Source organism: Engystomops pustulosus, chromosome 7 (genome assembly GCF_040894005.1).
Source record: "Engystomops pustulosus chromosome 7, aEngPut4.maternal, whole genome shotgun sequence".
Classification (NCBI taxonomy): domain Eukaryota; kingdom Metazoa; phylum Chordata; class Amphibia; order Anura; family Leptodactylidae; genus Engystomops; species Engystomops pustulosus.
The window spans coordinates 165,883,073-165,899,408 of NC_092417.1; the positions used below are offsets into that span (position 1 = coordinate 165,883,073).

Genomic DNA, 16,336 nt, shown 5'->3' on the forward strand with positions numbered 1-16,336 from the left:
GTGTACATACATGACATTACCTATCCTGTACTGATCCTGAGTTACATCCTGTATTATACCCCAGAGCTTCACTCACTATTCTGCTGCTAGTGCAGTCACTGTGTACATACATGACATTACTTATCCTGTACTGATCCTCAGTTACATCCTGTATTATACCCCAGAGCTGCTCTCACTATTCTGCTGCTGGTGCAGTCACTGTGTACATACATGGCATTACTTATCCTGTACTGATCCTGAGTTACATCCTGTATTATACCCCAGAGCTGCACTCACTATTCTGCTGCTGGTGCAGTCACTGTGTACATACATGACATTACTTATCCTGTACTGATCCTGAGTTACATCCTGTATTATACCCCAGAGCTGCACTCACTATTCTGCTGCTGGTGCAGTCACTGTGTACATACATGACATTACTTATCCTGTACTGATCCTGAGTTACATCCTGTATTATACCCCAGAGCTGCACTCACTATTCTGCTGCTGGTGCAGTCACTGTGTACATACATGACATTACTTATCCTGTACTGATCCTGAGTTACATCCTGTATTATACCCCAGAGCTGCACTCACTATTCTGCTGCTGGTGCAGTCACTGTGTACATACATGACATTACTTATCCTGTACTGATCCTCAGTTACATCCTGTATTATACCCCAGAGCTGCTCTCACTATTCTGCTGCTGGTGCAGTCACTGTGTACATACATGACATTACTTATCCTGTACTGATCCTGAGTTACATCCTGTATTATACTCCAGAGCTGCACTCACTATTCTGCTGCCGGTGCAGTCGCTGTGTACATACATGACATTACTTATCCTGTACTGATCCTGAGTTACATCCTGTATTATACTCCAGAGCTGCACTCACTATTCTGCTGCCGGTGCAGTCACTGTGTACATACATGACATTACTTATCCTGTACTGATCCTGAGTTACATCCTGTATTATACTCCAGAGCTGCACTCACTATTCTGCTGGTGCAGTCACTGTGTACATACATGACATTACTTATCCTGTACTGATCCTGAGTTACATCCTGTATTATACCCCAGTACTGATTTTAAGTTGCATCCAGAGCTGCATTCGTAATTCTACAGATTGTGTGTACAGCTCTGGAGTAAAATACATATATCCAACCTATTCTGTGAATTTTCAGTGGCTGATCCCTTGGAAGTCCAAGACAGAAATGTTAATCACACGTGACCCACTTCCCTGTCGTCCGTACTTGGGGAGCTCTAGTCCACTAGATTTAATGACTGTGGAGACCCCGGTCACTACTTCGCTGTAATTTCCTAATGAAACCTGCGACTTCTGGTCGCTCTCGCTTCTCCCTGTAACTCGGTGACAGATTGATGGGCCGCCTCCCGATTTTATGTGGTTGGAATATGTCATTTTGTGGATTTATAGGATCCGCCCTTGTGTATTCTGTTAGTGCACTCACAGGACATTACCACATGCTGCCAGTAGAGGGCAACAGTGCAGGAATTTGGGGGCAGTAAATGTTGGGGGCTTATTTGTTATGAGCATAGTTTGACTGATATAACAAGTATATTACGCATTTCCCCTGATGTATGTGTGTTGTGCTGTCCTCCTGTTATTACTTTTAAAATTTAGGACATCCAAGTGTTACCAGGTGACCTCTATCATACACAGCAGTGGCAGAGGGTCAATGGCGGAGCGAGGAGATGCAGCTCATGGGGTCTTGGCCCAGAGATTATTGTTCTAAGTCTGGATTGTGGTTGGAGGCAGCTGTATTTGGGTCGGGTGTATTGGACGCACGGCGTACCGGCGGTCGGGTGTATTGGACGCACGGCGTACCGGCGGTCGGGTGTATTGGACGTACGGCGTACCGGCGGTGGGGTGTATTGGACGCACGGCGTACCGGCGGTGGGGTGTATTGGACGCACGGCGTACCGGCGGTGGGGTGTATTGGACGCACGGCGTACCGGCGGTCGGGTGTATTGGACGCACGGCGGTGGGGTGTATTGGACGCACGGCGTACCGGCGGTGGGGTGTATTGGACGCACGGCGTACCGGCGGTGGGGTGTATTGGACGCACGGCGTACCGGCTTTTTGTAGTCGTCCTGAAATCTGCAAATAATTTACCGCTCCGTATTCAGCTGGAGAATGGCTCCTGAATTCTCGGCGTCCGCCGCGTCTTCTATTCCACTTTCTGTGGGTTTCCTTCTATGTGAGAGTATTTTGATAAACCCCCCCATCTTGTGCGTGCAGAGGAATCGTCCTCTGAGTAGTGGATAAGGTGACTCTGCCTCATTGCTTGGCAGAACGTCGGCAGGAGGCCGGAGGCATCTAGCGGGTAGATCCAATGCGGAGGATACTACATAGTGACAGCGTCACTTTCACTCTGTTGGGTTTTGGCTCGGTGTACAGCTAGTGAGCTGGAGAACCTGCATGGCCGCCATTTCTAGTCCGCCTGAAAACGAAGATGCGGAGTGGTTATGGAAGACAAACCATTCTGAATTTAGTAGTAAATATGTTTCCATATACGTAACGTGACAACGATTAGGACTAATTGTGGGTCCTTCATCAGACTTTTACATGTGATGTTGGATTTGTCTCAGAATTTTGAGTAGTAATGAGCAGGACATGTAACATTCCTAGGTCTTCTACCTATGTTACCTTTCTATTAAAGGGATGGGGGTCTTCTATCCATATGTACACGGCGGTCTGATAAATGATCTCTTCTCTCTTAGGCGGCTTCTGGAGTCCTCCCTCATCTCCCTGTCTCGCTATGATGGCACTGGATCCCGAGAACATCCCATTTACCCTGATCCTGCCAGGTAAGGCCAGACCATTCTACTCCTTGACCCCCAACTTTATGTTCTAATGTGAATCTCGTGGTCTTTACCTTATTTGGTGCAGTTGTTCAGTTATTCCTACTGCAAATGTACAGATGAAGTTGACAACTGGGTGTCGCCCTTTCCCTTGTCATCAGGATGTGTGTTTCTGCACAGTGCAACACTATAATACTGATGCAGACACATGCACCCCGTAATGAAAGCACATAGTAACGCCAAGTTGTGAAAGCATTTGCACATTTCCTATAGGAATATCTAGGGTACGGGACATTGCAGAGAATGTAAGGGATCGGTGCTGAATCCCAGGTGGTGTGTGGCAGTAAAGAGGGGATTTCAGCATTTCTGGTGGTCTAGGATGGGGAAGGGATTGGTCTCGGTATACCTATTCTATGGCAGTGCAAAAACATGTCGTTGTTCCCAGCAGTTAAGGGGTAAAATTATTTCCAAAAACTAGAAAAAAAAACCTGCTTTTTTCTTCCAAAAACAGCACCACCCTGTCTGCAGGTTGTGCCTATTATTGCAGATCAGCCCTTTAAAGGTAACGCAGCTTAGCTATACTGAGACTGTGGTAGTGCTGTTTTTTTTTTTAAGAAGCCCCCATAGAGAACTCCTTTAACACTGGTCTAGGACAGGCATGGTGCCTTGGTATCTCTAGTGGCCTAGGGCATTGTAGGTGTTTATATAAGGATATCAAATGACCTATGGCAATGAGGCAGTGCGCTAGCAGGTTGTATGCTATTGGTGTAGTCTGTGTAGAGATGAATGGGAAGGGTTGATGGAGAGAACTGTGCAGCTGTGAGTGTGGCTGCAGAGTTTACACTTTAATCCATCAGATATGAGATCGCTCTGAGCTTCAAGGCCATGTTGGTGTACAACTTGCAGGGAAGGTGGTCTTCTATGTCTAGATACAGGCGGATTTCTATTTATAGATACTAGCTATGATTTGGTTACTACAGACAACCTTTCTCTCCTCTGCAGGTTATCACCAGCCGCTTATTACGCACAAAGAATGATCCAGTACCTGTCGAGGAGGGACAGCATTCGGCAACGCTCAATGCGGTACCAGCAGACCCGCCTGCGATCCTCCGCCTCGGCTCCTTCCTCCGGCGAGGGACAAGGCGCTGTGGAAACCGGAGACCTGGAGTTTGAGGAGTTTGAGTAAGGGCCATCTCCTGCTTGTCCCACACTATGACACACATGCTACTCCTAGATCCCGATGACTCTGTATAGCGGAGCCAAGGCCATTATTCCTGACTCCTAAATAGGTTGCCGGATAATGGAGGTTCTGTGCGGCCACCGGAATTCTCTTTAGACAAATGAGTTTTCCAGGCTGTTCTGTATTTATATATTCACCCCTCAGCGTGCGTCTCTCCTTGTGTAATCTGTAATCCTGATATAATAGGGACACATGAAATAATCAAATTCCTTTATCCCGGAGCTATTCTCCATAGCCGCTGCCACTTCTCCCCATTTCAGTGAAAGGGAAGACGCGCTTTTATTTATTTTATCTGCGTTGTAAACACGACACAGATTTATCGCCTCTCTCCGCGTGAGCCGGGCATCGCCACCCGTCACCGTACGTTGATCATTTTCTGAGCCGCTGAAACAAAAACTCTGCGGCGTTATCAGGTGCTGACATATGGAAACTTGTCTATACGCATAGATCACTGCCACTTCCCATATTAACCGACACACTGCTCCAATTTCTATTCCAAGGGGAACAGTCACTACTAAGTGATACTTCTCATGTGATCGCCAGTGTTCCCCTGATAAGTATGGCATTCGTTTTTTAATAATCCATCCAGTCGTTCACAAGATGCGGCCAGCGGAAGTCTATATGTATATCAGCTGTGTTAACTATTGTTTTAAGACACGCCCACAAACCAAAGGCCCCTCCTGCACGGACTGCGTGCACCAATTCTCATATAAACTTTAAGAAGCCATATCTAAAGAACGCCTGGTTGGATTTTTACAAAACGAACATCAAATTGGTCAGGTGGACTATGACAATCGGACAAGATAATGTTGTTTAGTATTTTATACTCTTTGAGACAATGCCTTTTAAGAGGCTACATAGGAATGAACTTGTTGTCACTGGTCTGATTTCTCAAAATAAGTCTCGCCTATTCATAGCTGTGGCCCTGAATAAGCTCCTGAGTCTTGATGCACATGAATGCTTGGCTGAACCGAGTGTGCATGTGCCATCAGTCCTATATGGAAATAGTTGCATGGAAATTTTTGTATATTGTCTTTGTTTAGGATCAAATGCTGATGCAGAACACTGACCAGAATAGTTCCATGTGAAACAGATTCTGTGACTTCATCATTGGATCCGGGTGCATGACTATAACTGGGCACTATACATCTATCTTCACTTTTCTATGTGTAGTGGCCGTTCTGGGAACTGCAGCTCACCTTCCATTGAAATGTAATGACTCAGCTTGACCACTAGACAAAAAGTGGCTCTGTGCTTCTATCGCACGGAGTCCTGGAGCCGCTTGTGTAGATGTTTATAAATAAATCTCTGCATATTGTGCTCTCCTGAATAGATGCGAGCTGCTGCTGTCGGAGCATTGCACCGGGTACCGTCATGGACAAGCTTTGATATGTAGACTGCGGGGTGCTGACACGGTTTAGGAAGAGTCCTTTCTCCTCGCTCAGCAGCTCCCGCCTGAGACAGGAAGCCTCATCTTTGTGTCTGTGCACCTGCAGATTCTTTGTGAACAGAAATAGCTCCTCGTATATTGCGGCGCATCCGTAACCGCTTGAGTGCCACTTCCAGGCGCCTGAGCCCATAAGAGCCAAGCAAAGTGTGTCTGTGGTAACTCGTTTACTATTGTAGTAGCCGGTTGCGATTGACGCATCGTTGTGGAAGCTGATCCTGCTGAGCCCCCCCTCCCCCGTGTCTACACCTTTTAGGGTTCTGTTGCACAATAGCGTTATGTAATAGAATTGAAACGCACTGGGGTGGGCTGCAACCGATCACATATTAGGCTCAGATATGTAAGCAGAGTCTGCAGCCCCTCCCCTTTCCTGTAATTTTTTGTGATTTTTACTACCCTTGTATCTTATTTATTAATGTAAATAAAGTTCTTATGCTTCCCGCAGGGAAAACGGGGACCGATCTCGGCACAGAACCCCCAGAAACGCTCGGATGTCAGCACCATCACTGGGCCGCTTTGTTCCCAGGTACGGAAGGAATGCTCTACCTTCTTGTCTTACTCGTTCCTTTCTACATCTATCCTGTACTTCCCTCTCCCTGTCGGGACACATTCACACGAAAATGTCGGCGCACGTCAGCGCGCTGGGGAGGAAGAGCACTGCTCACCCCTCCCATCTCCATAGAGCAGTATCGGGCAGCCGTGTCCTTTATTTTGCCATACACGGTGAGATGTGAGCTCACCGCAACCGAGCGCCATAGATGTCAATGGGGACCCATATGCAGCCACAAATGGTGCCCAGTATGTTCGTGTGAATAAGCCCTCACTCCCATCTCTTTCTCTCCTCCAATCTGGGTTTTTCATTCACCTTTTGATAACTTTTTGCTTCTGTTCTTGTTCGGTTTCCTCTCGTTGCAGGAGGTTTCTATTACCCGAATACCTTCCATACGCTGGAATATTTCATGAGCGCGGGCAGCCGGGATTAGCGACGCACTCGTCTGTCAACAGAGTCTTGGCGGGTGAGGATAAGTTTTTAACTTTTTTTTTTTAATTGGGGTATTCTTGGTTCTGTTCCATCTTTATTTGGCTTGGGGCTATAAAGTTGAAGTGTAGTATAATAATATTTTTGAGGAATGATGGAGCTTCATCCGCTCTGGCACTGGATGGGCAGAAGACTGGAAGACTCCAGGACTAGTGCTTACGGAAAAAAGTAAAGGAGATTTGTAGAGTTATCCCAAGTTTAGATTGTGGGGTGACTGTTCTTCCGGATGGGCCTTCAGTTATCAGGAGGATGTGGAAACGGAAATCCCTTGACGTGCACCATGCTGTACAGCACTAAGATGCATCTGCCCGATATGCACTTCTATGGAAGCTTCAGAATTGAAGGATGGGATGGCGTTAAGGTTAAAGGGAACCTGTCACTAATTTTTACCCCATTAAAGTAGCAGCCCCTTCAGGTAGGTACTAAATTTCCCTCTTTTATGTGAAATCTCACCTGCATACCTATAAAAATAAAATAATAAATGTCATGTAATAATGTGCAGAGAAAAGTCAGATTTTGCCATAGGTTAGTCCACGTTTGGAGGCTGCAGTGGGAGTTTCACTACACTTCAGACACCCCTATCATCCCTATCTGGTAACATGCTGCTGATGACGACTCCCATTGTGGTGGAGGATGGTGAACCACACATCCGCGCAAAATAAACCGTTGAAGGGGTTACTCTCGGGTTGAAAAACATGGATGCTTTCTCCCAAAAATGGCCCCTCAACCAACCTTAGCATGTGCCGCTCTTGCAACTCCGCTCCATTCATCTCCGTGCGGCCAACTTGCAATACCAGCACAAACCATGGTCATCTGTGGCGCTTGTTTTGTTTTTGGGGTTTTTTTGGGGGGAAGAAAGAAGAAAGAAAGAAATACTTTTAAGAATTTCTAAAATCTAAAATGGCTTCGCTAATATGGCAGAAGGGGTGAGGCCAGGTCCTGGATGAGTAGTAGGTGATGCACTTTTGGGATACAGATGAGTGTTTTTATCAGTGTCCTAGAAGTGAGTAACCTCAGGCCTGGCCATGGCTCCATTCACACTAGGCCCCATTCTTGTGATTGTAAGAAGCAGCCCCTAGCAACCAATGAGGTGGCTGCTTTCATCTTCCAAAGCTGCTTTGCCCAATGAGAGCTGTAACCTGATTGGTTGCAGCGTCTTTCACAATTTAAGCTTTTTTTACACAGATTTTTCTCTAGTTTTTCGACGTTTTCCCTCCATTCATTGCGTTATGTCCCCCCCCCCCTCCCAGCCCTCGCTTCATGCCTTCTCGGGATTTCGTGAGGTGTTTTCTCTCAGGGAAATTCAGAAGGATCTCTCCAGCAGATGCCGCCTTAGTTATTCCGATGACCCCCTTGAATTGGGTGCATCAGGAAACCTTTCCGTGAGGGGATAATTAACCCAATTACCTCCTCCCTCTAACGAGGGAAAGAGTGAACCGGCGGATGTGGTTGCCATGGGGACGCAGGAGCCGGTGCAGCTGGATGCAAACCCTTGAAAGCTTAGTAGTAGCGGCCGTACTCCATACCACAGGATGCTACTACCTACTACCACCACCAATATCCTCTCTCATTCCGCTTATTGCAATTAAAGCGCCATCACCCATCCAAAGGAAGCCCCTGCGCTCGCCCCTTGTACGAATAAAGCTTTAGTCCCGTCATTTAGACGCTGTCCTCTTGTCACCTGCCGCGCCATTTCCTCAGGAGACACGGCATCCGTCAGTCACGGACCACGCAGCGGTCTGACTGAATATTACATTCCCACCGCTCCCCCGGATTCGCTCTGGCGTTTCGGTCCTGCGGGGGGGCCTGTTTGCATGATCTTCCCTGCCATTTTATAGTCGATTGAGCATTAAATCAGCCGCAGAATTGTTTTTCGGGAAGTTAATTTGGAAATGAATCTCCCTGCAGATGAGCCGTCAGCCACGTCGTCCCCGAAATGTCACAGCGGTAGTGGTAGTCGGCGCGCGGGTCAGGCAGCAGATGTGTGCGTGTTAACCCATGGAGGTCCGGATGGAAGACGGGATAGATTACTCGCTTTAATGGTGGTCAAGCTCTTTGTAAGGGGTGGGGGAGCTTACTTAAATACCAGCTTTTACCAGATCTGGACCATAGTTACAAGTTGGGGCTTATTCACACAGGTGCGTTCCTTATTGTAAATCTATTATTAAAATCCATCCTTACTCCTAGATCCAGGCACCATGACTGTGGTCATCTTCTTATACGTGTTATCCATGGCCTCCTTCCGTCTAAAATCAACTTGTATAATTATGCTAATTAACCTCAAGCTGAGCGGGGTGATGGATTGTCTGTCAAATGGGCTGCCATAGCCGAGAGCAGCGATCCACATTAATGTAGTTTTGGCACGTACTATGCTGTTCTGGTGCTCTTGTGTCATATGGGTGGTCCCAAGCTGGAGGTGTCAGCCTGGCTCCGCCCACCTGTCTGTGTAGAGCCAAAAATAATATAATTGATTCCTCTACAAGGGTGAGGGCTAGAGATAAAATTCCAACTACTCTGGAATCAGCGGAGCGGCGCCTATTAGAGGATGTAAGTATCTGAAGGCGAGCACTTTCCTTTAAAAGGGGTCACTCACTATCATGTGGGAGCTCTCACTGGAACAAACGCTTAGTTAATTAGAAACTTCCTTCGATTTTTGTCTCTTCTTTGACAGCATTGACCCTATACGGAGCACCTGTCCATCACTAGGCGGAAGAATGGGGGAGGGTCAGATATTTCGGCTTATTAGCAAGATAATGAGGCATAAGGTGCTAATGTGTAAACCTCGATCAGAGAATCAATAGCTGAAATGGCGCATTAATAAGATGTCATTATTTGTCTGGTTACAGATGGTGGCTAGGCCCACTGTTTGCCATGCTATATACCCAACCATACATAGGGCTTTACAATAAAACAAAGCTTAAAGGGGATGTCCAAGGATTGAAAAACATGGCTTATTTCTTCCCAAAATAGCCCCACACCTGAGTATTGTTACCAAGTTTCTTTCATCAGTTTACAGCTGCAATACCGGCCCAGACCACAAGCAGGAGTGGCGCTGTTTTTTGGAAGAAGCAGCCATGTTTTCCTAATCTTCTACAACGTATTTCACTAGTTTTTGGCCCTTTTTCAGATATAAACTTGCATCTTTCGAGCTTCCCTCTAAATGCCATCGGCCGGACGTCTTCTCTTTTGAACTCTGCGAAGGCGCTGACAGTCTGGACGCGTTGACCCCGGCCGTGACCCGCAGATGAAACTGGAGCATTAATTAGTTTACTCTCCTAAATGAAAGGGCAGCGGTACACCGGGCGCTCTCCATTAACCGCCTCCGTATCGAGCAGGGGGGGGGGGGGGGGAGGGGGTGCTTTTGTTTCCCTAATGAGCCATCAGCCTTGTGGGGACAGCTCTACATACGCGGAGTGTGAAGGCCGGTCTAATGGGACCTGCATTAGGAAGTCTTGTCTGCCGAAATGAGCCCCTTCCTCTCCATTAACCAGCTCCTGCAGCGTACAGGCCTCCGGGCCCCCCAGCTTGAAAGGCTGGATGGGACGTGTTCCACTGACCCCGCCGTCTCACTGTCTGTTCCCTTTCAGAATTTTCAGGGCATGAAACTCCAAGTTTTTTCGCTTCTGAATTGTTTAACTCTTTCCTCTCGCATCTCTCTTCTTTTTTATAACTCAATTGGTAATATCGGAGTTATTCCATTTAACCATTCACATGCTTGTGTGTCTCGGCTGAGCATGCATGTGGAGTGGGGAGCATGCTACTTTCAGGGTTGTTGTTGCTTGCCAAGCACAGCGCTGCACATTGTGTAGTGGCCATGCTCGGTATTGCACAGCTCAGTTCCGTTCAGGTTCTATAAAAGATAACACTCTAGTCTTTCATATCGCATCGGGCCTGTGGTTCTGTGATCTGGAGAACCAGAGATGGAGACGGTGAAAACTGGATCTTAATCTGCAGTTCAAATTCCCAACCATATCTATAGCTGCCCTTCTGGATTCTCGGAAGTGCTGATTACTTTCGACTTTGTATAAGTAAGGGGACCCGAGGCCTGGTTTTGGAGAGCGTGCACCCACCGTTACCTTATTAGTGTGCTGTGTGGACTTTAGGGAAAAATGCAAATAAGTTTTCCAAGGTGTTAAATGGAAAACAATACCTCCTGTTGCTACCTTGAAAGGCAGCCCCCTTAACATCAAGTATGACCTACAAGAAGTCTAATAACATGATGTGGGATTAAGCCAAACCAGTATATCTATTCCATAAGGAACAGACTCCCAACTGTAGACAGCACTGTTTCGACCTGGTTGGGTCTCCTCAGTACAGTGTAGGGAACTGATTTGGCTATGTGAGAGGCTATTGACTAGGATCAGACAGTAGGTGTTCTCCTTAAGGAGACAATGCCAATTAAGGCCACCTTAAAGGCATGTGGAGACTTAAAGCCATAGATGCTCCACCAGGGAATTCTGGGAAAAATGCAAATAAGTTTTCCAAGGTGTTAAATGGAAAACAATACCTCCTGTTGCTACTTTAAGTATAGCTGTCTGTATCTCTCTGGTTCTGTAAAACACAGAACTGTAAGCCTGATGCGATCTGGTACAGAACTGGAGATGGAGACGGTTAAAGACCTGCCTGTAGATCACAGATACACAAACCTTATGTTATATGAAAGACTAGATTCATATCTTCAATACATATTTAATAAGCATAGTTATCTGCTATAAAACTGCAGATGTGGGCGTATGAAGTCAACCACCCTCCCCCTTTGACTCGTATCACCCAAAATCTGACTCTTCTCTGCTCATTTGCATATGACTTTGGAGGAGATTTCTGGTGAGATTTCACATAAAAGAGGGACTTCTAGGAAGGGCATTTCGTGCCCTGCTGAGGGGGCTGGTGGTTTAATGGGATAAAATCCGTTGGCGAATTCCCTTCAAGCTAAGTACTTGGTAGGTGTTCGGTATTTGTTCTTGTGATGCGATGCTTTGTGCTTTCTCCACGCAGGGGCTGTGATCGGAGACGGACAGTCAGCCGTGGCCAGTAATATCGCAAACACCACCTACAGACTGCAGTGGTGGGACTTTACCAAATATGACCTACCAGAGATCAGTAACGGTAGGTGGTCCCCTGGGATGCAGCCCCCACCCCTTTCCTTCCCTTTCCTGGTGTGGTCCATTTTTTTTCTGATTGCCCCGAATTGTGTTTTTGCAGCCACTGCCAACGTTCTTGTCCAGAACTGCAAGATCTACAATGACGCCAGCTGTGACATCTCTGCAGACGGGCAGCTCCTCGCCGCCTTCATACCGAGCAGCCAGCGCGGCTTCCCTGACGAGGGCATACTCGCCGTCTACTCCCTGGCACCACACAACCTCGGCGAGATCCTGTTCACCAAGCGTTTTGGTATGTTCAAGACCAAATCTGTCATGTCAGTCACCTCTCCTGACCTGTCACACAACTGCTCTAGCTGTGTAGCTTCTTCAAGGTCAATGAGCCATGTCCTCGCACTGCTGTGTTCTTGGCTCTCTGCATTAAGTTGATTCACACCCCCCTCCCCTGAGTGTTTGTAATAATCAATTGGATGCCTGCAGATGGCAGGGGCTGTGGAGCAGATCACTACACAGAGCACAGCAGTGTGATTTCATGCCCCATTGCACATGTAAAAGCCGCAATCCTGGAATCTGAATGCATTTTTCACAGTCCTGCTGCTACTAACCACACACTCAAAGGTATCCATACACATCTCTCCATGGACAATACCTAACACTGGCCACAGGAAGCCTGCAGTGTGAGGACAAGCCCCACTTGCACATGTAAAAGCCACAATACTGGAATCTGAATGCATTTTTCACAGTCCTTTTGTTGGCATTAACACACACACAAAGGTATCAATACACATCTCTCCAGGAACAATGCCTAACACTGGCCACAGAGAGCACAGCAGTGGGAGGACACACCCTGTTGCACATGTAAAATCTACAATTCTGGAATCTCAGTGCTTCTTTCACAGTCCTGCTGCTACTAACACACACACACTATGGATATGGATACAATGGTCTTAAGGGCTGCTTTCCCTTCCTGCAGGTCCCAACGCCATCTCTGTGAGTTTGTCCCCTATGGGCCGATACGTCATGGTGGGCCTGGCCTCGCGCAGGATCCTGCTTCACCCTTCCACAGAGCACATGGTGGCTCAAGTCTTCCGACTCCAGAAACCCCACGGAGGAGAGACTTCTATGAGAGTGAGTGTACATGTACTTTGTGTGCTGCCCCCTAATGTTTTCTGGAATAAAGGGGTCTGGGCTTCCTACCCATAATGTGTTATCCCTGCCTAAAGAAAAACTTGCCACCTCTTCACACATGACCATGTTCTGTCCATTTGCCTTGCGTTGTTCCTCCGGTTTTCCTCCTGGAAACACAATAACGTGACTCCTAGTAGTTGCGTCTCTCCTTGTCGATTTTACTTTACAGTCCACTGACGAGTCTCCATGATAAAGACACTTTCCGCTGTCTTGGTCGGATCGTGTTTTTCCAGGAGGAACAAAGGAACATCACTACACATAATTACTATAGAAGAATTTGGAACCATTACTGTGATTCTAGTGTAGCCCACGTGCTGTACATCCACGCCCAGAATAATTTGATAGCAAAATCGGATGATCACTGCATGCCCGTGTTTCAGCAGTATGGTTTTTTTCGTATATAAAAAAGCAACATAGTTATATGGACATTGTAGGGTTTATTTTCTGGGTCAGGCTTGCCAAGAGCTTTGGGCTAAGGTTATGACTCCCGCCCCGAAACCCAGTGCATCACCCATGTTCCCTCAATGGCATCTCGTAGGCCCCCATCTCACATTTTACCGCCCAGGTCTGATGGCTTTTTTTTTTTTTCTCCGCACCCCTGCGGCTGTTTGATTTTATTTATTACATCCCCCAAAGGCTCCCAGCCACTGCTCACAGACCTCCTCTGCAATGGCAGTGCCAGGAATAAATTGGCACCCAGGGTGGGCAGCGTAGAGGCTTTACATGCGGGGGCTGACTGTGTGTGTTTAGGAATCTGTGCTGATGCCAAGTATATGTCGGCTCCAGTCTCCTGAGCTGTGCTAGGTCCTGAGCGAATCACTTTCCTTGTTTTGACTCATCCCCCCGCCCCCCAGGATTGAGGCCCCTCTATACCCGCAGGTGCCCAGCTGGTATCTGGCAGGAGGGTGCTGGAGAAGTGCCAGACCCCCTCAAGCTGCAACAGGGGTTGATGCTCCCATCTATCCATCTCTCGTATACCCACCAGGGGAGATGGTTGTGATTTATGGCGCTAAGTAGTAACGTTCTTCAAAGACATCAGTGTCCGTCGCTATTTGCTTTCCGTTTAAATCAGCATTTTGCTAATCCTCTATAATTCCTCCCACAAATCTTACAAGGGGTCCTAACCTACCCTGTGTGATCTGTGACAACTGTCACATGTGCAATGACACTCTATGGGTCACAGAGCCAATGAGGGATTTGGGGTTTTGGGGGAGTTCACACCACAGAGCCAGTACCTTGTACTCGGGATCATTGGGGGTCCCAGTGGTTGGACAAATGAATGGTGGTTGCATTGCAGCCGGGGTCCGTGCCATCCCATTCACCTGTGTTCCTGTATCTTGGGGAGGCAGCGAAAATGTGTGGTTAAAGCCACCCCTAGTATAAGGGGCATTATAAGGTAATGCAATTAAGAGTCTCTTGATTTGATCAGTTTGTAAACTTTGCAACACATTGAAAATCAACTTTTCCCGTTGCTCAGACGCGATCCCAAGACTCTGCGGGCCGGGGGCAGCGTACGGGGGACTCATTATCTGCCTGGTGTCTAGACGGGAGAAGTAGATGAAGTTCTGTCGCCCTAATTGTGTTTTCGTCTTTCTTTTGTCACTATTGATATTCTGCGGCAGATGTCAGCCCTATTAGTGATGTCTGCTCCAATGGATAACGTGACCTTTAATGTGATGTGCACTAAATGTGTGACATGATGTGATAGGAGGCATTATAGGACCACCGTCCACCCCCCCCCCCCCTTTCCCTCTTTGATGGACCCCCTGTAGAGATATGTGACATATTTATGGGAGTTGATAGGTTTCATAGCTGAAGCATTAGTTTCCGACTCTATGGAGTGTAATGGACTTGGATACTTCAATATTATCCAAATGGAAAGGTGGTGGGGAGGTCTGACCTCGGTGACTCCTACTCTTTCATCAGAGCATAGCCGTGACTGCACTTTACCATGTCTGCAATGTATTTTGGTACCTGATATGGTCTTTCTGTGTATAGGGGTTGTGGTCACAGAGCAGTCAGAGCACTCATGCTGACCCCTGACCACTGCTGGCTATGATAGAAAGGTGTCAGGACACACAGGACATGGCAGCTTGCTGTGTATGGGGGGGTTTAGTCACAGAGAGGTCAGAGCGCTCATGCTGACCCCTGACCACTGCTGGCTATGATAGAAAGGTGTCAGGACACACAGGACATGGCAGCTTGCTGTGTATGGGGGGGTTTAGTCACAGAGAGGTCAGAGCGCCCATGCTGACCCCTGACCACCACTGGCTATGATAGAAAGGTGTCAGGACACACAGGACATGGCAGCTCGCTGTGTATGGGGGGTGTAGTCACAGAGCGGTCAGAGCGCCCATGCTGACCCCTGACCACTGCTGGCTATGATAGAAAGGTGTCAGGACACACAGGATATGGCATCTCGCTGTGTATGGGGGGTTGTAGTCACAGAGGGGTCAGAGCGCCCATGCTGACCCCTGACCACCACTGGCTATGATAGAAAGGTGTCAGGACACACAGGACATGGCAGCTCCCTGTGTATGGGGGGTGTAGTCACAGAGGGGTCAGAGCACCCATGCTGACCCCTGACCACTGCTGGCTATGATAGAAAGGTGTCAGGACACACAGGACATGGCAGCTCGCTGTGTATGGGGGGTGTAGTCACAGAGAGGTCAGAGCTCCAATGCTGACCCCTGACCACTGCTGGCTATGATAGAAAGGTGTCAGGACACACAGGACATGGCAGCTCGCTGTGTATGGGGGGTGTAGTCACAGAGGGGTCAGAGCACCCATGCTGACCCCTGACCACTGCTGGCTATGATAGAAAGGTGTCAGGACACACAGGACATGGCAGCTCGCTGTGTATGGGGGGTGTAGTCACAGAGGGGTCAGAGCGCCCATGCTGACCCCTGACCACTGCTGGCTATGATAGAAAGGTGTCAGGACACACAGGACATGGCAGCTCCCTGTGTATGGGGGGTGTAGTCACAGAGGGGTCAGAGCGCCCATGCTGACCCCTGACCACTGCTGGCTATGATAGAAAGGTGTCAGGACACACAGGACATGGCAGCTCGCTGTGTATGGGGGGTGTAGTCACAGAGGGGTCAGAGCTCCAATGCTGACCCCTGACCACTGCTGGCTATGATAGAAAGGTGTCAGGACACACAGGACATGGCAGCTCCCTGTGTATGGGGGGTGTAGTCACAGAGGGGTCAGAGCACCCATGCTGACCCCTGACCACTGCTGGCTATGATAGAAAGGTGTCAGGACACACAGGACATGGCAGCTCGCTGTGTATGGGGGGTGTAGTCACAGAGGGGTCAGAGCTCCAATGCTGACCCCTGACCACTGCTGGCTATGATAGAAAGGTGTCAGGACACACAGGACATGGCAGCTCCCTGTGTATAGGGGGTGTAGTCACAGAGGGGTCAGAGCACCCATGCTGACCCCTGACCACTGCTGGCTATGATAGAAAGGTGTCAGGACACACAGGACATGGCAGCTCGCTGTGTATGGGGGGTG

At 48.2% G+C, this 16,336-nt stretch overlaps 1 protein-coding gene across 3 annotated transcripts in view; it reads left to right on the plus strand.

Annotated features, from left to right (window-relative positions):
* The window catches only part of AMBRA1 (autophagy and beclin 1 regulator 1), a 55,777-nt gene that overhangs the window by 27,792 nt on the left and 11,649 nt on the right, over positions 1-16,336 (plus strand). For 2 of the 3 annotated variants that reach the window (XM_072118799.1, XM_072118801.1), the window contains exons 8-14: positions 2,724-2,810; positions 3,807-3,986; positions 5,919-6,017; positions 6,407-6,507; positions 11,526-11,636; positions 11,733-11,921; positions 12,603-12,757. In XM_072118799.1, the coding sequence (XP_071974900.1) occupies positions 2,724-2,810; positions 3,807-3,986; positions 5,919-6,017; positions 6,407-6,507; positions 11,526-11,636; positions 11,733-11,921; positions 12,603-12,757 (922 nt within the window). The remainder of the gene's footprint in view (positions 1-2,723; positions 2,811-3,806; positions 3,987-5,918; positions 6,018-6,406; positions 6,508-11,525; positions 11,637-11,732; positions 11,922-12,602; positions 12,758-16,336) is intronic. The other variant, XM_072118800.1, reaches the window with a different exon arrangement.